Source organism: Rhineura floridana, chromosome 4 (assembly GCF_030035675.1).
Source record: "Rhineura floridana isolate rRhiFlo1 chromosome 4, rRhiFlo1.hap2, whole genome shotgun sequence".
NCBI lineage: Eukaryota > Metazoa > Chordata > Lepidosauria > Squamata > Rhineuridae > Rhineura > Rhineura floridana.
Window position 1 is genome coordinate 164,591,157 of NC_084483.1, and position 25,063 is coordinate 164,616,219.

Sequence of the window (25,063 nt, forward strand, 5' to 3'; positions counted from 1 at the left end):
AGTTAAAGAGGAATTGATTGTTAAACTACTCGGGGACTATAGCTCTGTGAGGGGAATAGGGATCTCCTCTGCACTCTCAACAAACTACAGTTCCCAGCATGTCACTATGCTTATTCAGGCAACTGAGAAGATATGTTTCTGCAATAGTTAGTTAACAATTTCTGATTTTCAATTCTTACATATTTTTATCATGTATTTATATATGTTGTAAATAGCTTTGTTTTTTATGAATGGTGGTATATAAATATTTTTAATAAACTTTTAAACTGCTTTTAAACTTAGCTCAGTCACTCCAAACAAACACATCTTGTTAAAAAATAATTTGGCCCCTGAAATGGCCTTCCAAAAATACTCAATTTTAATTGAGGCCCATCCTACTGGGGAAAAACCTACACAGGCTCCTTCTACTGATTTGGTAGTAAATACAGAGAAATAGGTTGTGTTCTATTTCTGAAGTTAAAGCATTCTTTAGTTTGCCTTCTGAAGGAGCATTAACACCAAAATTAGAACATGGATGTTCTCTGTGCCCTTTGACAAATGTGGATATAGGACAAGTACTCTAAGTTCAACTGACCTCTCAAGCTTGAATAACAATGAACTCTAATCACAAAGTGTAGTGCATTTGCTTGCATTCCACTGCCTTTGTATGCAAAATTGTTTTTTTTTTTAAAAGAGCCAGCTGTTCCCCCCGCTCCCTCTCTTTTTCAGAGCTATCTCCAACAATGTAGAGACTTTGCACTAAGTGATGGTTATATTCATCGGTGCTCTACATTCAACAAGTCCCTCAGGAACAAACTAGATGATATGAAAGTCAAGTCAACGAAGCTCTTAGAGGCAATAAGTCTTCCTTCAGAAAATGGAAGTCTTGTCCGAAGGAAGAAAATAAAAAAGAACACAAACTCTGGGAAAAGAAATGCAAGAAGACAATAAGGGATGCTAAAAAAGAATTTGAGGAGCACATTGCTAAGAACATAAAAACCACCAACAAAAAATTCTATAAATACATTCAAAGCAGGAGACCATCTAGGGAGGCGATTGGACCCTTGGATGATAAAGGAGTCAAAGGTGTACTAAAGAACGATAAGGAGATTGCAGAGAAGCTAAATGAATTCTTTGCATCTGTCTTCAGAGTGGAAGATATAGGGCAGATCCCTGAACCTGAACTAACATTTGCAGGAGGGGATTCTGAGGAACTGAGACAAATAGTGGTAACGAGAGAGGAAGTTCTAGGCTTAATGGACAATATAAAAACTGACAAATCACCAGGCCTGGATGGCATCCACCCGAGAGTTCTCAAAGAACTCAAATGTGAAATTGCTGATCTGCTAACTAAAATATGTAACTTGTCCCTCGGGTCCTCCTCCGTGCCTGAGGACTGGAAAGTGGCAAATGTAATGTCAGTATCGTAGTGGACAGCACGATGAAAATGACGACCTAGTGTGCAGCAGCTGTGAAAAAGGCAAATTCCATGCTAGGGATAATTAGGAAAGGTATTGAAAATAAAACAGCCGATATCATAATGCCGTTGTATAAATCTATGGTGCGGCCGCATTTGGAATACTGTGTACAGTTCTGGTCGCCTCATCTCAAAAAGGATATTATAGAGTTGGAAAAGGTTCAGAAGAGGGCAACCAGAATGATCAAGGGGATGGAGCGACTCCCTTACGAGGGAAGGTTGCAGCATTTGGGGCTTTTTAGTTTAGAGAAAAGGCGGGTCAGAGGACACATGATAGAAGTGTATAAAATTATGCATGGCATTGAGAAAGTGGATAGAGAAAAGTTCTTCTCCCTCTCTCATAATACTAGAACTCATGGACATTCAAAGAAGCTGAATGTTGGAAGATTCAGGACAGACAAAAGGAAGTACTTCTTTACTCAGCGCATAGTTAAACTATGGAATTTGCTCCCACAAGACGCAGTAATGGCCACCAGCTTGGATGGCTTTAAAAGAAGATTAGACAAATTCATGGAGGACAGGGCTATCAATGGCTACTAGCCAGGATGGCTGTTCTGTGCCACCCTAGTCAGAGGCAACATGCTTCTGAAAACCAGTTGCCGGAAGCCTCAGGAGGGGAGAGTGTTCTTGCACTCGGGTCCTGCTTGCGGGCTTCCCCCAGGCACCTGGTTGGCCACTGTGAGAACAGGATGCTGGAGTAGATGGGCCACTGGCCTGATCCAGCAGGCTCTTCTTATGTTCTTATGAAATATGGAAAATATCAATTATTAAGAATTTAAACAGCAGCATATACCTCTGATCAGGATTAGGTCCATGTGGAGGTCTTATAATACTTTAACATGCTGTTCACGAAAGCTTCTCTTCCAAGGCAAAAAATAGGTTGGGGTGGGGATGTGTTCATTGGAACCTTGGTTTTTTGTTTTATTTATTAATTCACTAATAGGCAAAAAACCTTGTGGTTTAAGAACATACCTATAGCCAACAGATATTTCTATCAAACTTTAAAAAGCAGGGAAATTGGGCAGCTATAGTGAATGCACCAGGGGAACAGGAGACCTGACCTCCTCTCTGAGATACTGTACTGCCGTACAAATTTGTCAAAATGCAAACACCATTTGGGTTGGTCTTTCACAGTCCAATCCACTTCCTGTGTAGCTTGGAAGAATTTGGTAATGTGCCTCTGAGCATATGGTGAGTGGTGGCCACACCTGCAATGAACCCAAAGAACAGAAACAAGACATGTGCTGTGCTGATCTTGTTTTAGCAGGTAGGAAGCAACAATATTAAAACCGTTGATATAGTTCAGATAGTCACTTTAACTATATTTGATTTACATATTGAAAGGATGGGGTAGGGAAGGGACAAGAGGACGGGGATAGGAGGCAGGAGGAGGTTGGATGGGTGGGCACTGGGCAGAGGGGAAGCCCCTTTCCTTTCCAAAAGGAAAACATTGTGAATAGTATCATTCTTTTTCAGGGCTTCCTCCACCTTTTTATTCTACAGCAGGCACATGTAGCCTCCCACCCAAATTTAAACCAAAGCTGTCCCTTGACAGCTTTATTTTACTTTAGAAAGTCATGGCTTCTCCCAAAGAATCCTGGGAAGTGTAGTTTTGTGTATTGTCATGAAAATTTAGAGTGTTGTTAAGCAAGCGTTTCTGAGTTCAGGACTATATGGTTTGTAAGGATGTGTTTTGAAATGAGCTTATGGGAAGCATCAGAATGGCATGGGAGTTATTTTCAATTTAACATTGTGGAATGTGAAAAATCCATGCTGACTATAGCATACAGCCGCTCTCATGGCTGTATAATCTTTATTGGATTTTAACTTATGGGTCCAATGGTACAACATACAGGTAATTTGGTAGACACTTGATGCAATGAGGAATATTATAACACTATATTGAAAAGAGACAGAAACACACCTCTACGAGACGAATAACCGCAACAACCACTATGCCCCTTCCTCTGCAGTGGCATATGAGCAAAGAACATAGTACAGCAAATACACCTACATTTTGTAAAAAATTGAAATCTGCAGAGTTGAGAATTGTGACAAAAATTTATTCCCTTTTTCAACTCCTGCAACAAACTCAGAGTAAACAGTGGGGAACATTCTGGTCTAGGGTGGAATGGTCCTGGTAGCAAGATTCCTCTGTAGACATGGGTTTCACATTCACACATTTATGAAGTCTTGTGAATTAGGATCTTTAGACATTGGCAATAGTGCATCTTGGCTGATATACCCAGTAACTTTCACACAGGTCTTAAACATAGGGATGTTTATTGAGCATATACATACAGGATTTATTTATTTATATTTATATTTATTTATTTATTTATTTGTTTATTTATTTATTTAACATTTCAGTGAGGAATAAGCTCAGTAACAGTACATATCTATTGACATCAGTGGGGATAACTCAGTAACAATATGTGTGAGGGAATCAGCTAAATAAACCTAATTATAACTAAACTCACATAGGCACTCAAATTACACACATACACACGAAGAAGCAAGCACACAAGGCATAAGAGGAGATGGGAGAGAGTTCTCTCTCTCTCTCTGGGCTCACTGTGCAGACTAGGCCTCAGTCACACACAGCCGGGCGGGGAGGACCAGAATATAGCTTCTGAAAGAGACACACACACACAGTCAAATATAGATAGATGGAGCAGATGTGGAGGCTACAATTTGTAGGGAAAGGACCTCCAGAAGACAGGAAAGAGAGCAATATATGCCTTTCCCAGCCCTGATGTGCAATTTAGAAATAGAACTGGAGCATGTTGAGACTCTTGGGTCACACAAGGAAACAGCAAATGTAGCAGGCAATGAAATGTCCTGAAATTGCTTCTTGGGTCTCTGGCTAGCAAAGGTCCAGAGCAAAGCAGGAAAAGTAGTGGAGCCCTGAAAAGAGCCTTTGAAGCATCTTCAGCAAGCAGGGACCTCTGTTTCAGTAGGCCGTGGTCCAGAGATAGTGAAGGAAAAGCAGGGGAGAGTCAGACCCCCGGGTCTGGCTGACTGATTCAACAGGCGATTTCAGGTGAGTGATATTCAGCAGGGTGGATGACCAAGACCCAGAGCCCAGAACAGCGATTCAGCAGGTGATTTCATAGTGGAACTGGGCAACCAGAACCCCAGAACATGGCTCTAGGAGTCCAGTACTTATACCTTTCTGGATAAAAGCCTCAAAGGAGAATGCAGAATTGATTGAATCAGGCCGTGATCCGTCCTTAATTTCCATACCTATTATGAGTCAGGGTAACCAGCTTTTCTTTTGTGAAGACAGGTGGTGGCATTCACTTTTTAGCTAGCTTGATAAGATTTGAATAATGGGCTCTTGAGGGCCAAACTCTTACAATTACTTTTGGGGTTGCACTGATTGGATTGTCAAAGGCCATGTCCTGTGCTTATGACTGGAAGCATCCTCTTGGTTGAAATGACAGACTTAATTCTTTCAGCTATTTTTCCATCAGGTCTCAAGCAGCCTCTGCAAAATGAACCAAACTGAAGCCATTTTAAAAATCATAGGCCATGTTGGGGTGGAGTGTCTCTCAGGTTTATAGACTCCTAGCGAGCCTGCCAACAGTCCAGTCAAAGGATGTTGCTCCTAAAGGGTTAGAAACCTTTTTATATCATGCGTTCCAAATATTAACGTAGCGGACTGGTGGTGCCCGACCATATTCTGCTTGGTTGACAAACTATGAAGGGGTATCAGGAGTCAACCAAATTTTCTTTTGTGAAAAAGCTGCTCACCTGCTGAAGCTTAGAGGTAAAGTTTTCCATGAAAGCTATGTACCATACTTTCTGCTACCAGTATTGGAGGGTAGCCCTGTGCAAATCCCTCCAATGTTTAGCAATTGTGACTCGTGCTGCCATGAGCAGATAACCATTTAGTGTTTTACATTGTAAATCTTGGTTGGAGTCTGGAAAAAATTAAAATGGCCAATTGTGGTATTCTGTCAAGTTCTTGGTTGGTTCATTAGGATCTTGGTGTGGCAATAAGGGTTAAAAATCAGTCCCCTGATGCCATGGTCCTGATTTGCACTGCTTTTTAATTTTTAATTAAAAAAAAAAAAAGATTCATCAAATGTGTGAAAGCAATCACATTTAGCTTTAGACCATAGCTTAAAAATAAGTTTGGTCTGCAAAGCTTGGGTACATACAGATGTGCATAATTTAGATGAGTCCATTGTACATCTGCCCTTACATGTTTTTACCTAGTCTTACAACCCTCTTCAGAGGCAACTCTTCACCGATAACGATCGTTTTATAACAATATTAAATATTTAGAAGTTTAAAACAAATTACAATGACAAGAATAGAATGGATTTTTAATATATATTAAAAAATCAGGTGTCAAAGGCCAGGGTAAAGAGATGTGTCTTCAGCATCAGATGGAAACTGCATAATGAAGATACCAGACACATCTCTGTGGGAAAGAATACCCCAATTTAGAGGCTGCCAAAGAGAATGTCAGTTCCCTGGCTGCCAGCCTCCAAACCTCTGATAGAGGTAGAACTAAACACCTGAGAGGGACTATAGGGAAGGAGGTGGTCTTTCAGGTATTTGGGGCCTAAGTTGTTTAGGGCTTTTAAAACAGTAATGTAAGCTCCTTGAATTGGACGTGGAGACAAAATGGCAACTAGTGCGGCTGTTTTAACACAGGAGTTATGTGCATTCTAAATAAAAACCCCAGCCAGTAATCCGGCTGCTGCATTTTGGACCAGTTGAAATTTCAGAGCCTTCTTCAAAGGCAGGCCCATGTAGAGGGCATTACAGTAATCCAGTATGGAAATTACCAGAGCATGGAGTACTGTGGCCAAGTAATCTCTGTTCAAGGGGCTGTACCTGGCAAACCAGCTATAGCTGAAAATAGGTACTCCTAGCCACTGATCCCACCTGAGCCTCCAGTGACAATGTTGCATCCAGGAGTATCCCCAATATGAACCTGCTTCTACCAGAGCAGTCCCCTCCAGAACAGGCTGTCTTCCCACCTCCCGTACTTGAGAACTTGGAGTACATAATACCTCTGTTTTTCCAGGATACAGTTTTTTGACCACATTTAGTCTATCACTACTTCCAAATACCAGTCTAGCACCTCAACCGCCTCTCCCAATGGAACAGAAAGATGGAGTTGGGTGTCGTCTGTATATTGGTGACACCTCACTCTATATCTCTTCATGACAGCTCCCAGAAGCTTTTGATAGATGTTAAATAGCATGAGAGACAAGATAGAACCTTGTGGACGACAAAGGACAGCTCCCATGATGCAGAACAGTTCACCCCCCCCCAATAACTACTTTCTGAAAACAGCCCTGGAAGCAGAATTGGAACCACTGAAGTAAAGTGCTCTCAACCTCCCCCTCCTTGAGCTGCTCCTGAAGGATACTGTGGTCAACCATAGAGATGACTGTAATTCAGCAGTATATAAATTGTTGAAATAAATAGTATCTAAAGCCACCAAGGGGTCAAGGAGGATGATCTGGGTCACATTTCCCCCATCTCTCTCCTAACAAATGTTATAAACCAAGGCAGTTTCAGTGTCATGACTGAAGCCTTACTGGAATGGATCCAGATAATCCCTTTCCTCCAAGCATGCCGAAGTTGGACTGCCACCACCCTCCTAGGCACATTGTTGAAAAAGGGATTTTCGCCAGTGGACCATAGTAATGATACTGGGTCCAGTGAGGTCCTCCTAAGCAGGGGGCAAACCACTCCCTTCTTCAAGGTGGATGGTAGCTCCTCCAATGAAGCATTAATCATTCTCTGGACTCAAAATATTAATCATTCTCTTGGCTTTTGCATCATATGGGAGAGGATATTTCAGAATAAATGTTTTGTGGGCAGAAAAAAGCTTTCAGCAATATGTAATAAAGGCAGGAGGTTGTCAGGTAGAAATCTTTGATGTGAGAATAAAGATGTGCTACAAATACTTTTTAAAAGCAGAGGAAGTTGTGTTGGTCCATTTAGAAACATTCCAAAATACATAATTGGAAATACTGTTACTGGGACCAGTCAAAATGTCCCAAAATACTCAGCAATCTTTCACATTCTCTGTTGTAGAAGTTGTAGTTGCTATTTTACAAAAGAAGCAAACACTGATTTAAGCTCTCACAAATGTACTGAGCTCATCTCTTACATTAGTTTAATAGATCAAATTTGTAATGATTGATATTTAGAAAATTGGTTGTAACACATTGCATATTGCAGTTAATCCATATGCATATTTGGTAATATAGTTGTTGAGGCAATTACTTTTTGTCTGGTTAATAATGAAAAATTGTCAAATTTTAATGTCGCCTTAGGAACAGGTATCTTTGTAGTTATATTGGAGTTATATTGATGTGGGTATGTTTGCCTAGTTCTCAATACTGTAAGAACAGGATGCTGGACTAGTTGGGCTATTGGTCTGATCCAGCAGGCTCTTCTTACATTTCTTAAACTATATTTAACCTTGCTTCCCCAAAGCACTGTCTTTAAATTGTGGAAGCATATAACATTTATGAATATATCTGTTCACTTCACTGTTTGTATTCCTGTTTAATTCATCAGTTTACATTTTGAAAAGATGTAAAGCTATATTTTTATAGTGATGCTCAGTTCTATGTTTTATAGGCTTTTTGCTGGAAATGAAATAATCAGTAAATGGTTGAATGTTGGCTTTTGTCTTGGACTTTGCACGTGACCTTTGCATTAAAGCTGAAGTGCAACTTATACTTTCCTAGGTCCAACGTTGCCTCGACAAAATGCACAACTTCCCCCACAAGTGCAAAATGGCCCATCGCAAGAAGATTTAGAAATCCAGAGAAGGTTAGTGTGGTTTTACATAAACAAGACTGCTATGATGGTGATTATGAAAGTACTTACTTGGTTTTTTTAATGTGAGGCATTTCATTGTACATCAGAAATGGTAGTATGGCCTTCTCTGAGTAGACGTGTACTGAATTATTTGTGAAAAGGGTATGTTTGATATGGCTTGCATATAGGGCCACAATACTTTGCTGGTCTTGGTAGCCAAGCCAGCATTTTTTGTTGCTGGAAACTTTGCCCCTTCCCTTCAGTGCGGTCCCATCAAAGTCAGTGGGACATGCATCTGAGTAGAAACACATATGATTGGAATGTAGATTGCTGACTTTGCATTTTACCCTGTTAGATCAGGGTCAGTGCCAACAGAATTAGAGATAATTAAAGTTAACGCCTGCAGAATGAATGGAATTACTGCAAGATAAACGAATAGTAATGACTGCCAACTTGGATGGCTTTAAAATGAGGTTCATGGATGGTAAGGCCATCAGTGCTTTGTCAAATATTTAATTTTCATCTGTTAAACAACAGCCACTTTTTCAGATACATTGCTTTTGCTGTTTACTGAGATTTTCTTTTGGTTCAGTTCATACATTTCTCTGAAACAGAGCAAAGGAAATCTGGGGGCTGAACTTATAAGAGCATTTTTGTTGCTGTGTGGAAGCTCTGCCCCACTTTTGTATTAGCCTGGTTCACACATCATATTAAATTATAGTTAAAGTTTAACTGTGGCTTTATGTGAATGAACAACATTCAATGAGTGAGCAGCTGTTCAAAAGTCCTTACTTTGCTCTTTGCCTATTCTTGGCTGCACCATGCTGGGAGAAATAAAACTGCAAGCCTTGGTTTGTCATTCAAACCAAGACTTATGGTTTGTTTCTCTCCAAACCACAAGCAGTAGCAAACAGTTTTTTTAAAAATTAGGTTCCTTAATTCAGGCATTGCTGTCTACCCAACTTTTATAGAAATGTCCTTGGGGGCAGCATAGTTCTTAGATGAACCATGTTGAGCATATGATGATGCCATAGTTCAAATGGTGTCTTGTTGCCAAAGAGAATGGCTGATTTTATTATATTGTTTTCTGCCTTCTTTCGAGGTGTTGAAGACGGCAATCCTTTACCTGCTTATTTGTATGTAAGCACTGTTGAAATTAATGAGATTTACTTATAAGCTATAAGAGTGATGTTTGTCTTGTCCATATAGTATGGGTCAAGAACCAATGAATTTAAGTTATAGGAGACTGACATTAAACAGTTAGGGGTGGGGAAGGAGTTATTAAAAACATTTGAGAACTGAGGACTGATGCTAACTGCCTAATGTACTTGTAAGGGTTACGTTAGGCATAAGAATATGCCCTAGGAAGAAAGGAGGGTGGGGCTAAATGATACTTGTTCCTGTTATTTCTTTGATTCTATATCTTAAATGTAAATTAGGGCTAGTGTTTGAAAGTGTTTTGACTCTTGTTTGCCATCCTGGGCTCCTTCTAGGAGGAAGGGCAGGAAAGAAATTTAATAACAATTGTGGGACATATGCACACATAGCATTTCTCTTAAATGTGAAGTAAATACAGTGATACCTCAGTTAACAAAGTAGATGCGTTCCTGGACATTATTTCTTTAATAGAAACTTTCCTACCAGAGGTAGGAATAACATGGAAATAATAGGGATAGGTTCCTACACCCACTCTTTGATGGTGGGGGCAGCTTCAGTAGGGGCTTTAAAGGGTGCCCACCTGGCACCCACTCACACACCCATTCCTCTGAATCATATTGGATCCTTACCTCCCCAGCCCTGGGAGAAAGCAAGAGATCTCCTTAATGCAAAGCAAACACACAGGCTTGTTGGTTTCACCTTAGCAGAGCACAGGCTTAGGAGTTTATTGACAGCAAAGCAAAGACACAGGCTGGTCAGTTTCACTTTAAAGCAAAGGCACAGGCTTGAAAGTGTATCCAATATCAAAGCAAATCTGGTCAGTTTCGCCTTTTAAAAAAGCTGTTATTAAAAGGAGCTTGTTCCTGGAGGATTCCTTAATTGTACTTGACAAATGTGGATTGTCTGCTGTTTGGCTATTCCTACATTAGTCCATGCCAATGTGGTGCGTTCCAGAAGTTATGGACTATAAATTGTACCATTCTTTCATGCTGGCTGGGGAGTTGTAATGCAACTCATCTGGAGGGTACCACAGACTACAGTAGGACCCCGCTAATACGGTGGGTTAGGGACCAGGCCCCCATCGTAAAGCGGAAATCACCGTAAAGCAGAACGCATAGACTATAATGGGCTGCGTTGCGCAAAAATGACGCAAAACGCCGTAAAAGCCCAAAATCAGCTTTAAAACAGGGAATTTCCCAGAATTGAAAGCCGCTGCATGAGCGGAACGCTGCAGAACGGAACGCCAATAAGCGGGGCCCTACTGTATCCCTTGGCCATTGGTGGCTGGTCTATTAGGGCAAAGGGGTGTTGCCCTACCAACTACAGTCTGCTCTCAGCCAGCCCCCATCTGCCTGCTTTCTTATTTGCAGTGGTTTAAGTTGGACAGTGAAAAAAGTGGATAAGAGAATGTTGTTATGTGCCTTCAAGTCGATTATGACTTAGGGCAACCCTATGAATCAGAGACCTCCAGTAGCATCGGTCATTAACCACCCTGTTCAGATCTTGTAAGTTCAGGTCTGTGGCTTCCTTTATGGAATCAATCCATCTCTTGTTTGGCCTTCCTCTTTTTCTACTCCCTTCTGTTTTTCCCAGCATTATTGTTTTTTCTAGTGAATCATGTCTTATGTGTCCAAAGTATGATACCCTCAGATTCATCATTTTAGCTTCTAGTGATAGTTCTGGTTTAATTTGTTCTAACACCCAAGTATTTGTCTTTTTCACAGTCCATGGTATGTGCAAAGCTCTCCTCCAACACCACATTTCAAATGAGTTGATTTTTCTCTTACCTGCTTTTTTCATTGTCCAACTTTCACAGCCATACATAGAGATCGGGAATACTATTGTCTGAATGATCCTGACTTTAGTGTTCAATGATACATCTTTGCATTTGAGGACCTTTTCTAGTTCTCTCACAGCTGCCCTCCCTAGTGCTAGCCTTCTTCTGATTTCTTGACTATTGTCTCCATCATTTGAAATGTGGTGTTGGAGGAGAACTTTGCACATACCGTGGACTGCGAAAATGACAAATAATTGGGTGTTAGAACAAATTAAACCAGAACGATCACTAGAAACTAAAATGATGAAACTGAGGTTGTCATACTTTGGATACATAACGAGAAGACATGATTCACTAGAAAAGACAATAATGGTGGGAAAAACAGAAATGAGTAGAAAAAGAGGCAGGCCAAAGAAGAGATGGCTTGATTCCATAAAGGAAGCCACAGACCTGAACTTACAAGATCTGAACAGGGTGGTTCACGACAGATGCTATTGGAGGTCGCTGATTCACAGGGAAGCCATAAGTCGTGATCGACTTGAAGGCACATAACAACAACAAAAAAGTGGTTAGAACTGACTGTTGCCTTCCTCCTCCTTAGTCTTAGCTTTCCTGCCCTTTTAGCAGGAAGGACAATGTGGGCAAAACATTAGTTGACTCTGTCTGTGATTGGCTCTGGCTTCACCTACTGTTGGGCTCCCTGCTTTCTGCTCCACCAATGCCAACTGGCACCAGCCATCACTGCCCTGGGCTAGTGCCTTTCTGGATAGTTGACACTAACACAGATTACACAAAACAGCTAAAAAGATTACTAGGCTTGTTCAGTTTGTTCCATATGTCTTCTGTGTTGGATATAATATCCAAAACTTATTTAAGATTCTCAGAATAAAAGATCATAACTGTTGTGTTTAGAGTATTAGTTCTTACTATATCTTTTAACGGTTCATGATATTTATATAGCAGCTAGAAGTAGTACAAATGTCATGAATGTAAATCTGTTGCTGTATCTTATATCAGTTGGTTACTCATTGAGTTAATGTCTATAAATAAAGCAATTACTGAATGCCTATGCTTATAAAGAGGGCAGCTGTAAGAATTAGTATACAGACTACAGGAACAATGAAAGTATACAGGCCTCCCCATATCCTTCAGAGGTATAATGGACCAAAGGTTGACCGGATTCTGCTGTAAGTAATCAATTTTATTTTCAAAGAAATTGACAATATCAAGCCTTTTCCACACACTTAATGAAAGTCCAGCCAGTCTAATTTCATGAAAGCTACTGAAAATATCCAGAGGTTATTACTTTTGAAAATAACTTCAGGGTGATTTGGCTCTGTGTGAATTTAGAGGCCTTTTTGTGTGACTGGAGCATTTTAACATGGGTGTGTCACCAAAACAAGGTTTTTAGTTATGTGTACAGTAGCAATTTGTTCTACAGTTTTGTTTTTAGTTCTGGGGTCCCTAACAGGGCATCCAGGAATATCAATGCACTCCCAGACATGACACGCCCCTGGTGCCTGCCATGGCCCCTGTCACTTTCAAATTTAATTTTCTGATTTTAAAAATTGAGGGTTTTTGGATTTTTCTTTGATTGGAGTGGTTGCCTGGTTTTTGGATTTTTTATTGTTTGTGTTTTAGTTTGCCTGGTTTGCGGGGGGGGCAGTGTCTGAGCATTGCCAGCTTTTCTTCTCTGAAATGGGTATTTTATGGTGCTTATGACAGTTTCTTAGATTTTCAAAAACATTAGGGGCTGTAAGACTAGAATGATAGACTGATACACAGTAAATATACAGGATAAGTACAGTTTGACTGATGTTTGTAATCTGATCACTGAAATGAAACTAGATACATTGTGCTTACTGTGTTCTTCTAAATTCCCCACCTATCCTGGAATGATTTTTTAAAAAACTGAACTTGAGTAAAACTAGCTATCTTGAAAATACAATCTGAATTACTTTAAAGACATCAGACTGACTCTGACGTTTGAAGAAGTTGATTAAACATCAAAACCCAGAAACATCAATGCAAACTCAATTTTTAGGTAGTTTTTAAGCCCAGTTCTTAAATAAGCTATCCATCTGTAACATGTAAAAAGTGCTTCCAGGTGACTAGGCAATGAATATTTGGTGGCAGTTGGAGGTGTGTTGGCATTCTCAGGCTGTGGATGTGGCAGAATGACTGAAATTTGTATGTGTGGAAAGCTAGGCTAATAACTATAAGGTAGTTTAGCAACTTCTGTAAACTTGCTAGTAGGTTTCGTTGAAACTGACTGCCTTTGTATAACCTTCTTTGGAGGTCCTAAGTTAGTAACATTATGTCAGTAATTACTACAGTAGTTTACTTCAAGACACACACATAAAAAGCAAAGGTAGCTATGTTGGTTCATAAGAAAAAACTCCTTTGGGTAACTCCTTTATTAGATCAGAACTCTGTTATCAGGAAGATGTTACAGAAACCAGGGCTGGTGGAACTAGGAAAAGTTTAAAAAGAGTGGGGGGTGGGTGGGGGGTAGGCTAGATGTTGTAGCTGTGAAGTCAACTTGTAGACTCAGTTCCAAGATGGTCAGTTCCCTTCTAGGTACTATAAGTATAAGGTTACACACCTAGGCTAAAGAAGCAATGGCTGATCTCACCACTGATTGAGAAATTAAAGTTTGCCTTGCGTGTTAGGAGTGTAACTTGGTAACTGTAGCATCTGGGAGAGTCTGACTCAGCCTGCAATCTGATGAAGAGTTCACAAGAACTCAAAAGCTTGCCACATTTTTGTCACTCTTTTGGTGGGTCCTATTAAAGGTACTACTTAACAATATTTTACATTACCATAATGCATTGTACAAGGGGCTGCCTTTTGAAATTAATTTGGAACTTCAGTTAGTCCAACATAGGGTTGAAAAGGTTGTTAACAAAATATATTTTGAATATATTACACTAATGCACAGTCATTAACCAAAATGGAGACAATAGTCAAGAAATCAGAAGAAGGCTAGGACTGGGTAGGGCAGATGTGAGAGAACTAGAAAAGGTCCTCAAATGCAAAGATGTATCACTGAACACCAGACCATGGTATTCCCGATCTCAATATATGGATGTGAAAGTTGGACAGTGAAAAAGGCGGATAAGAGAAAAATCAACTCATTTGAAATGTGGTGCTGGAGGAGAGCTTTGCGGATACCATGGACTGCAAAAAAGACCAATGATTGGGTGTTAGAACAAATTAAACAAGAACTATCACTAGAAGCTAAAATGATGAAACTGAGGTTATCATACTTTGGACACATCATGAGAAGACATGATTTTCCATAGGAAGTGGGCCATCACTGTGGGGAATAGTTCCACCTATCGTGCGAAGGCAAGAATGTTTTTGAAGTCAAGACTAGGGACGTCATGCCCCTCCCACTCTCCAGTTCATTCTTGCCTTCGTACGAACAAGATTGGAATTTTCATAGCATTTAGCTAAGTCTCGTATCTGTCTTTAAATCCTTTCTCTTTTTCTGTTTGTGTTTAGCCTCTGAGGGTTCCCTCAGGGACCGCGGCTGCGGCTTCCTCACCTTTCCCTCAGAGCTATTCAATCTATTTTTATTTACTTGACTGGGGGCTCCCTCTGAGACCACGGCTGCGGCTCTCTTCGTTTTGGCAGTTTCTAGCCCCCCCCCGCTCAGTTGTCTCTTTAGCCAGGGGGCTCCCTCAAGGACCACGGCTGCGGTTCTCCCCTTTTGATCACTTCTGATCCTGATCGCTGTTAACCTCTCCCCCCCCCGATCAGTTGCCGCGGCTGCGGCTTATCCGATCTCAGCGGGAGCTTGCAGCTGCGGCTCCCGCCGTTAACCCTCTGCCTCAGATCGCCCTCGCAACGTGGCTTAAATCCCACTGAGGGCTTTACAGACCGCGACGGCGGCTCTCTCTGCGGTGGCTGCCGTTTTTCCCCTACCTGTTTTCTCCGGGGACTTTTTGGAGCCGCTACTGCGGTTTTTGGCGAGATCGGCTGGGCAGCCCTTCCTCCAGTTCGCCTCCGACGGCCGCCATTGCTTCTTCCCTCTCTGCCTTTTTTTCCCGCTCCTTTTTTCCGGGCGCCATTTTTTTTTCCTTCTTCTTTCAGAATTTGAATTTCCCGCCCTTTTTGTTCCCCTTATTATCGGATACCTCCCCTACAGACTATCTATCCGTACGTCTGTGTATATGTGCTGCTGACTAATTTACACACAACTGATTTACACACTTTACTGTGGCTGTAATCATAGTGGCTGAATTATATTATTAAGGCTGGAGCTCCAATCCTAGTGGGCTGGATTGTATTATCAAGGCTGGAGCTTTAATCCTAGTGGCTGGATTACATTATCAAGGCTGGAGTTTTAATCCTAGTGGCTGGATTACATTATCAAGGCTGGAGCTTTAATCCTAGTGGCTGGATTACATTATCAAGGCTGGAGCTTTAATCCTAGTGGCTGGATTACATTATCAAGGCTGGAGCTTTAATATCAGTGGCTGAATTGTATTAAATCTGATTTACATTACATATCCTGCCCCCTATGGGGCCGTGAACAAGCCAAAAACCCAGCCTACAGCACTAATCTGAGTGTGCCTACTCTAAACAGCCTATATTATATTAACGCTGATACTTCTGTGCATTCTGCCCCCTCTGTGGCAGTGCATTCGCCATCTGCCAGTGTATCCTACCCCCTCCGTGGTAGTACGCTGTGCCAGTTCGGGTCTTTACATCCTGCCCCCTCCGTGGCAGTGTACTGCACCCAGGTTCATATAAGATGGCAGAACAGCCAGGCATGTCACCATCAACACACATGGTGCCAGATCAGCCAGACATGCCACAATCAGCCAAGCCACAACATACTAACACGTCTAAGACCAGACATGCCAAAGCACTGGCTAAGACAAAACATCTTTCCAGCCATAGTAAACCAAAGCGCCCTCGTTATGTCTCTGTGCCAACAACTACCACAGCACAGACACACATAAGTGATATTTTCCATTCTCCTGCTACGGCCTCTGACGAGGAAGAGTTTGTTGGCTTTCCCCCTCACGGTTCGCCTAACGAACCTACCTCTGGCTTACCGCCTCAGACATCTGTTCCAATAGCCCACCAGGCACATACATCTCACACATCTGGTCTGCAGCTGTCTCCTGATTTCCTCTCCCAACTCCAAGCCATGCTGGCTTATTTCACACGAATGCAATCACTACCACAGGTTCCTGCCATACCCCCACTCAACATGGACCAACGTGCGTTCCATGCTGCTCATCCTTCCTGCTCACCAGATCCCTTTGATGTAGCCAGAGGCAGATGTACGGACGAAGCCTCGTATGCGGAGGAGTTAACTTTCACTGACCATGTTGAAGGAGACGACTGGAGCGACTATTCAGATCATGAGGAGGATACATCGTATCGCTTGTTCAATACCTCAGATTACCAACCGCTCGCACGTAGGGTACTTCACACCCTTGGTCTCCAGACTGCGCCTTCAACTTCATCCGCTCCAGCTCTCAAAGGGGCCAAGGTCCTCAAATCCCCTGCACCTACTGAACACTACATCCCTGTGCCGGACCCAATTGCCAAATTAACTTCCGAAGAATGGGCCCACCCACTCAAAGCTCGATGCTTCAAGAACATGGCTGACAGACTTTACGCCCTAGCCCCAGACTTCGCCACCAAGTTAGATGTCCCTGGCATAGATGAACCGATCGCTCGCCTCGTTTCACGATCTATCTTGCCCAGGGAAGGGGAATCCCACCTAAAAGATACTACTGAGCGTCGAATAGACTTCGCCCTCCGCAAGAACCATGAGGCCACTGCCCTAGCCATGCGTGCCTCCGCCTCAGCCTCCATCTTCTCCAGAGCATCTATGATGTGGCTGGATGACCTTCTAGAGGATGATAACCCTGATCCTGTCGCCTTCAAAAGAGCACTATTGAAATTACGTAAGACAGCAGCCTTTGTGGCCGATGCCACTTGGGATGCCACCCAATTAGGGGCACGAGCCATGACGACTCAAATAGTCGCTCGTCGTACCCTCTGGCTTCGCCACTGGCAAGCTGATTCAGCGGCCAGATTGAACCTGTCCAAGGCTCCTTACTCCGGATCTCTACTCTTCGGCGAGGAAGCTCTAAAGGCAGTTCTGGTTGATCCAAAAGACGCCCATAAACCGGTTCTAGCCACAGTCAAGAACATCGACCACAGGCCCTTCAGGCGATTTCCCTCCTTTCGTTCTAACCAGCCTTTTCGAGGAACGCGGCCAGGAGGACGAGGCCGCGATTTCAGACCCTATGATTCCAACGCATTCAGGGGTTCCTGGAACCGACGCTTCCAGGGCAGAGGTCAGTACCAAGGGCGCAGGGGCAACTCACCGTCCTCATATAGGGGAGGTCCTCGCCTACACAAGTAGTATTAACGCCATTCCCATAGGTGGCAGATTACTTAATTTTGGAGATCGATGGCTGCGCCTTACTACGGTCTCCTGGATCAGGGACCTCTTCACTTATGGCTATACCATAGAGTTCTGGGCAACCCCATCAGACAGATTCCACCCGTCTCCTTGCCCAAGGGCACCAGCCAGGCACAACATCATGCAGACAGCTATACATCACCTCTTGCACATAGCGGCAATAGAGCCAGTTCCCACAACTGAGAGATCGGAAGGGGTGTACTCCCTCCTATTTGCTGTGCCAAAACGAGATTTATCTTGGAGGACGGTATTGGATCTCAAGTTTGTCAACCGTTTTGTAACATACCGCAAGTTCAAAATGGAATCTCTCCATTCCATTACCGAGAGTCTGCATGAAGGAGACTTCCTGGCTTCTATCGACCTTAAGGAAGCATATCTCCATGTACCCATTTGCATAGCCCACAGAAAGTTTCTTCGGTTTGCTTTTGGCCACCAACATTTTCAATATAGAGCGATGCCTTTTGGCCTCTCCTCTGCTCCAAGAGTATTTTCCAAGGTGCTACTCATCCTAGTGGCTTACCTTCGGACCCAAGGGGTTCATATCTACCCATATTTGGATGATCTGCTCATACGGGCCAAGTCTGAAGAGCTGGCTCATCATCATTTAATGATCACCCTCAATGTTTTGCAGACCTACGGCTGGCTTGTCAACTTCGACAAAAGCCATCTCCAACCAACCCAACGCCTACTACATCTTGGGGCAATGTTGGACACCCTGCAGGCAATGGTCTTCCTGGCTCCAGTTCGCATCACTGCCATCACAAGCATCGCAAGGTCCCTGATGCAACAAACATCCGCAGACGTCATGCTTCTCGCCAGAGCGCTCGGGATGTTTATCTCCACAATCCACATTGTGCCCTGGGCTCGAGCTCACACTCGGCCCCTTCAGTGGACTCTGTTGCCTTTTCAAAAAGACATTGCCAGCTCCAACCATCGCAAAGTTCGTTTGAGCCCCGCTCTGCGCCTCTCCTTCCGCTGGTGGACCAAGGTTCAACACCTCTCCAAGGGCACGTCGTTCAGAGAACCCCGCAGAACCGTCGTGACCACAGACGCCAGCCTCATAGGTTGGGGAGCCCACTGCAACTCCCAGTACGTTCAGGGGGTTTGGCCCAACGCAGAACAATCTCGAAGCATCAACTGGCTGGAACTAAAGGCTGTCCACTTGGCTCTATGTCATTTTCAGTCTCTGTTCCCTTTGCATCATGTGCTCATTCGAACAGACAACACGTGTGTAAAATCACATTTGAACAGACAGGGGGGCACCAGGTCTCGTCCTCTGCAGGACTTAGCCTCCCTCATCTTTGTCTGGGCAGAACAACATCTACAATCCCTGAAAGCAGAGCACCTCAGAGGGATTTGGAATGCGACAGCAGACTGGCTCAGCAGACAACAGGTCTTCCCGGGAGAATGGAAACTTCATCCAGCCATTTTCCATCGTCTCCAGTGTCGGTTCGGCGCCCTCTCAGTCGACCTGTTTGCTTCCAGTCACAATTGCCAGCTTCCAAGGTACTTTGCTCGATACCTGGACTCAACAGCAGAAGCAGTGGATGCTCTGACAACACCGTGGCCAGACGGTCTATTGTACGCCTTTCCTCCCATACCATTGTTAGCCAAAACCTTGAGGAAGGCGCGAACCGAAAGGGCACAGCTGGTTCTGATAGCACCATTTTGGCCACGCCGACCGTGGTTCTCAGAACTTCTGGCAATGTCAATGATGGATCCTTGGACACTTCCAGTAACGCCAGACCTCCTATCCCAGGGCCCAGTACTGCACCAGGACCCTACTTGGCTCAATCTAACAGCGTGGCGTTTGAACGGAGACACTTGAGGTCAGCTGGATTGTCTGACGCTGTGATTGATATTATTTTGGCCTCGAGAAGACCATCTACCACTCGCATTTATCAACATACCTGGGTGGCTTTCTCCAAGTGGTGTCAGTCCCACCACCACGATCCATCCCAGGCCAATGTGCACCAGGTGCTCCAATTTCTCCATAGTGGCTTTATGATGGGACTTCGACCCAACACTCTACGTCGACATGCGTCTACTCTGTCGTCCATTCTCTCAGTGTCCTCTCCTGGAGATCATATTTCCTCACATCCGTTCATCAAACGTTTTTTGAGGGGAGTCGCCCTACGTTCTCCGGCTGTTGTCCATCGGTTCCCCTCATGGAGTTTGCCGAAAGTTCTGCAGGCTTTGCAATGCCCTCCGTTTGAACCCATCAGGACTGTGCCCCTACGCATACTGTCCTTCAAGGTCCTGTTTCTGATTGCAATCACATCTGCCAGACGCGTTTCGGAGTTGGGCGCATTGTCTTCTGCTAGACACCTCTGCGTCTTCCATAAGGACTCTGTTGTGCTGAAGACTGACCCTTCCTTTCGTCCCAAGGTCGATTCAGTTTTTCATTGCAACCAGGACATTGTGTTGCCTTCCTTTTGCCCGGATCCTACCCATCCTCTTGAAAAGGCTTGGCATTCGTTAGATGTCCGGAGGGCTCTCAAGACCTACCTGTCTAGGACCCAAGAGATTCGACGAACGGAGTCTCTGTTTGTATCCTTTCATCCAAGGTCTATGGGGCATAAAGTATCCAATCCTACCTTATCCCGTTGGTTAAGGGCATGCATTACCTTAGCATATGAGTCCCTGAAGCTGCCAGTTCCTGCTAGTATAACAGCTCATTCTACTAGGTCAGCTGCCACTTCGGCTGCTTTTGCTACTAATGCTCCTGTTGCCGATATTTGTAGGGCCGCAGTCTGGTCTTCCCCACACTCGTTTATAAGACATTATAAAATTGATCGTTATGCCTCTGCTGATGCTTCTTTTGGCAGACGAGTGTTGCAACAGGTTCTTAATGAGGATTAACATGTGGGTGGTCCCTCCCTATATGGGTTGCTTTGGTACATCCCACAGTGATGGCCCACTTCCTATGGAAGATGTACCATTGGTCTCACCTGAAAGGTGATTTTCATAGGAAGGGGCCATCACGACCCTCCCAGTTGGAGGATGACTAGCGATTTTATCAATGGGTTACATGTTATTGTTTCCATATTATATTTAAATGTAAGAGTGAAGTCAAGACTTTTAGTTCTGTTATGTTATGAAATTATGTTAGAGTCATGTTGTTATGCATGTGACTATTATGTTATTTTCCTGGCGGGCCTGTTGGCCTTGTTCTTGTATTTTTAGATATCTCTTTTAGACTCGCTACGAATGAACTGGAGAGTGGGAGGGGCATGACGTCCCTAGTCTTGACTTCAAAAACATTCTTGCCTTCGCACGATAGGTGGAACTATTCCCCACAGTGATGGCCCCTTCCTATGAAAATCACCTTTCAGGTGAGACCAATGGTACATTCACTAGAAAAGACAATAATGGTGGGAAAAACAGAAGGGAGTAGAAAAAGAGGAAGGCCAAACAAGAGGTGGATTGATTCCATAAAGGAAGCCGCAGACCTGAACTTACAAGATCTGAACAGGGTGGTTCATGACAGATGCCCTTGGAGGTCGCTGATTCATAGGGTCGCCATAAGTCGTAATCGACTTGAAGGCACATAACAACACCACCACAACAGCAACAACGCTTTATCAGTCTTACTTCATTCTAGTCTATTTCTGGACCCAATTAAAATGCGGTTTTAAACCATGAAACACATAAATGGCTTGGAGCCAGTTTACCTGAAGGATTGGCTCCTCCCATATATTTCCTGGACTTCAGAGTGCCACTGCCAAGTGAGATCTGATAAGTGACTACGAAAGGAAGGGCCTTCTGTGATAACACCTTAGTTGTAGAATCCCATCCCCAGAGAGGCTTATCTGCTTCTTACTCTTTTTGTTTCCAGGCAGACACATTTTTTTTGCCAGGCTTTTTAATGGATTTTGAGGTTTTTGCTTTTTAAAGTTGTAAAGATCTGGTTGTGTTTAATTTTGTTGCTTAATCTCTGTTGTGAAGTGTTTTTTATTATTCATATAGAATTATAACAATTAATGTACACAGCCCAGAGAACTTTGATTATGGGCAGCATGGAAATATTGTTGTTAATAAAAACAAATTCCTAGTGTATCTTTGGGGTTAAAATTATGTCATCCTTAGTTCTGATAGGTAGGGAAGATTCCCCCAGTGTCCTTGTATCTAGAACATTTGAAGACTGACTGTAAAGAACAAAGAAAAAAACTTACATTCTTTTCTATCAAGAAAAATATTAAATCTCGGGCAGTTCATATTTTTAAAGCCACATTAAAATGGAATCAGAATTAGGTAGTAAATGTTTTTCTTTGGTTACTTGGCTTTTGAGATATTTGCCCAGTTTGGGTATAATGCAGCTAAACTGTAGCTTTAATTATGAGAATAGGTATTTAAATTACCTGGCTATTTAATCAATTAAATGAGTAATCTGTAAAATGTTAAATAAGTTTTTCATTTTTAAAAAGTTACTCTACTTTCATTCCTTAGAAATCTGGGACAGGAATTCATTTTTGTGTTTTTAAGAGGAGAAAAGCAGAACACTAGAATAGCTTAAGTAAAAAGTAAAAAGAAAACTGGAAGGAGATGTAGCTTTATAGAACATTTTTAATACCCTTCCACATTGGTCATCAGAAAGGCCAGGCATTTAATAGTATCGGCCATGTTCAAATTGGTCAGCTTCAGCCCTTAGTGTGTCTCCAAGGTACTAAATAAATGATGTTGTGTCTCATGATGTCAAACTGCTGATCCTTCTAGCCCAGTACTACTCGGGTTTCAGACAGTGGTCCTTGGCAGTCCTGTCATCCGAGATCATCATAGCTATAGATGTTGAGGACTGTAATTAATGTGTGCACACCTCTGACATTATGGGGATGTAATGCTCGTACTTAAGAAATTGGATTGCTTTAAAAGAGGTTTAGACAAATTCATGGAGGGTAAGGCTATCAATAGCTACTAACCTGTTTGGCTGTGTTCTACTTCCACTATAGGAGGCATTATGCTTCTGAATACCAGTTGCTGGAGACCACAGGAGGGAGAAACTGCTGTTGCACTCAGCTCCTGCTTGCCCATCTGGTCATCACTGTGAGAACAGGATGCTGGACTAGATGGGCCATTGGCATGATCCATCAGGCTCTTCTTATGTTCTTATATATATAAGAATCTTTTATATATTTCTCCCAGTAGGAGCCCAGAATGGCAAACAAAAGCATTAAAAACACTTTAAAATATCATAAAAACAGACTTTAAAATGTATTAAAACAAAACAATCATTAAAAACACATTAAAACAAAACATCTTTAAAAACATTTGTTTAAAAATATATTAAAGTAATTCCAACACAGACGCAGACTGGGATAAGGTCTCTACTTAAAAGGCTTGTTGAAAGAGAAAGATCTTCAATAGGTGCCGAAAAGATAACAGAGATGGCACCTGTCTAATATTTAAGGGGATGGAATTCCAAAGGGTAGGTGACACTACACTAAAGGTCCATTTCCTATGTTGTGCAGAACAGACTTCGTGATAAGATGGTATTTGCAGGAGGCCCTCACCTGCAGAGCGCAGTGATTGGCTGGGTATATAAGGGATACTACGGTCTTTCAGGTATCCTGGTCCCAAGCTGCATAGGGCTTTGCACATCAAAACTAGAACCTTGAACTTAGCCCAGTAGCTAATAAGTAGCCAGTGCAATTCTTTCAGCAGCGGGGTGACATGCTGACAATACCCTGCCCCAGTGAGCATTCTCGCCACCACATTTTGCACCAGCTGCAGCTTCCGGACCAACCTCAAGGGTAACCCCACATAGAGTGCATTACAATAAACCAGTCTAGAGGTTACCAGTGGTCAGGCTATCCCGGTCCAGAACGTGCCACAGCTGTCTTACCAGCCAAAGCTGGTAAAAGGCACTCCTAGCCACTGAGGTCACCTGGGCCTCTAGCGGCAAAGATGGATCCAGGAGCACCCGCAGACTACGGACCTGCTCTTTCTTACAACCCCATGCAAATCAGGCAACTGACCTATTATCCAAACTCAGGAACCACCAACCCACAGCGTCTCCATCTTGCTAGGATTCAGACTCAGTTTGTTGGCCGTCATCCAGCCCACCACCAAGTCTAGGCAGCGGTCCAGGGCTTGTACGGCCTCTACTGATGACTGCTCCCAAGGGCTTCATATAGATGTTAAACAGCATTGGGGACAAGATGGTACCCTGCAGACCCCACAGCACTATTACCAGGGGCCCAAAAGAGGTCGCCCAATGCTATTCTCTGAAAACAACCCTGGAGATAGGATCAGAACCTCTGTAAAACAGTGCCTCCAATACCTCTCTCACCAAGTCGGCCCAGATAGATATCATGGTCCAGCCTGTTTCATTGCCCTTAGCTCACTGGTGTACCAAGGTGCAAACTGGGCTCCACAATGCTGGAGAGGGTGCTCAGGGGCAACCGTGTTAAGAGCCTGACGCACCTCACTGTTCCACAGTGTGACAAGGGCTTCAACAGGGTCACCTGCTCTATCTACTGGGAACTCTCTCAGGGCATTCAGGAATCCTGTGGATTCCATTAGTGTCTGGGGGTGGACCATCTTAATCTGTCCATCAGATCTGTTCTTAAATGTCAATATGTTGTATGCGAAGTACCAAACATAGTAACTTTATCAATTTTATTTGTAAGAGTTGCATTAGCTCTAGTATCAGGAGTAATCTTTGTACAGTAGGGCCCTGCTTTACAGCACTTCGCTTTATGGTGCTTCGCTAATGCGGCGGTCTCAATTAGACACAATTAGACTAAAGCCCCACTCATACGGCGCTTGTTCCATTTTTATGGCGGTTTTCGGGCATCACACGCCATTCTATTCAATGAGTTCCGCTTTTCAGCGGTGGTCCGGAACGTAACCTGCCAAATGAGTGGGGCCCTACTGTACAGTCAGTCTCCATGTATGCACAACATTTGTTTGCTGTATGCCTTTTTGGAAGGGTGAGGAAGCAGCATGAAAAATGTGCGCTGTCGATGTAACTCAAACAACGATAGTTTAAAATTGAAAATACTGGTATTCACCCCAAACTGAATAAATTTACTCTACAAATGTCTTTATATTAGGATCATGGTAGTACAGTGGATAGAAATTCTCAGCAATCCTTTTCCCAATGAGCATATGAAACTTACGTGTGCTTTTGCAGTGCAATGTACAAAACATTGGATTTTTGACTTTAATAATTTCACAAATTCTAATTTTGATCCTGTGATGTTTAAAAATGTAAATAATTCTACATTCCTGGTAAACAAGAGTGAAAAATACAACTGAAAAGGAATTTCATTTTTTTATTTTAGACGTTAACATTTCCTCCATCTCTAAGAAGAGCAGGATAAAATCTAATATTATAGTTAGCATTATTCTTCTCCAGTTTCTGTAACTCTGTTATAAGTGTTTCAGTGTGCATAACTAGTCAAATAGCTCC

At 42.9% G+C, this 25,063-nt stretch overlaps 1 protein-coding gene across 5 annotated transcripts in view; it reads left to right on the plus strand.

The window, feature by feature from the left end:
• ENAH (ENAH actin regulator) overlaps positions 1–25,063 on the plus strand; it is a 137,601-nt gene that overhangs the window by 84,078 nt on the left and 28,460 nt on the right. For 4 of the 5 annotated variants that reach the window (XM_061625049.1, XM_061625048.1, XM_061625051.1 and 1 more), the window contains one exon: positions 8,185–8,269. In XM_061625049.1, coding sequence (XP_061481033.1) covers positions 8,185–8,269 — 85 coding nt within the window. Of the gene's footprint in view, positions 1–8,184; positions 8,270–12,286; positions 12,380–25,063 lie in introns of those variants that run through there. The other variant, XM_061625050.1, reaches the window with a different exon arrangement.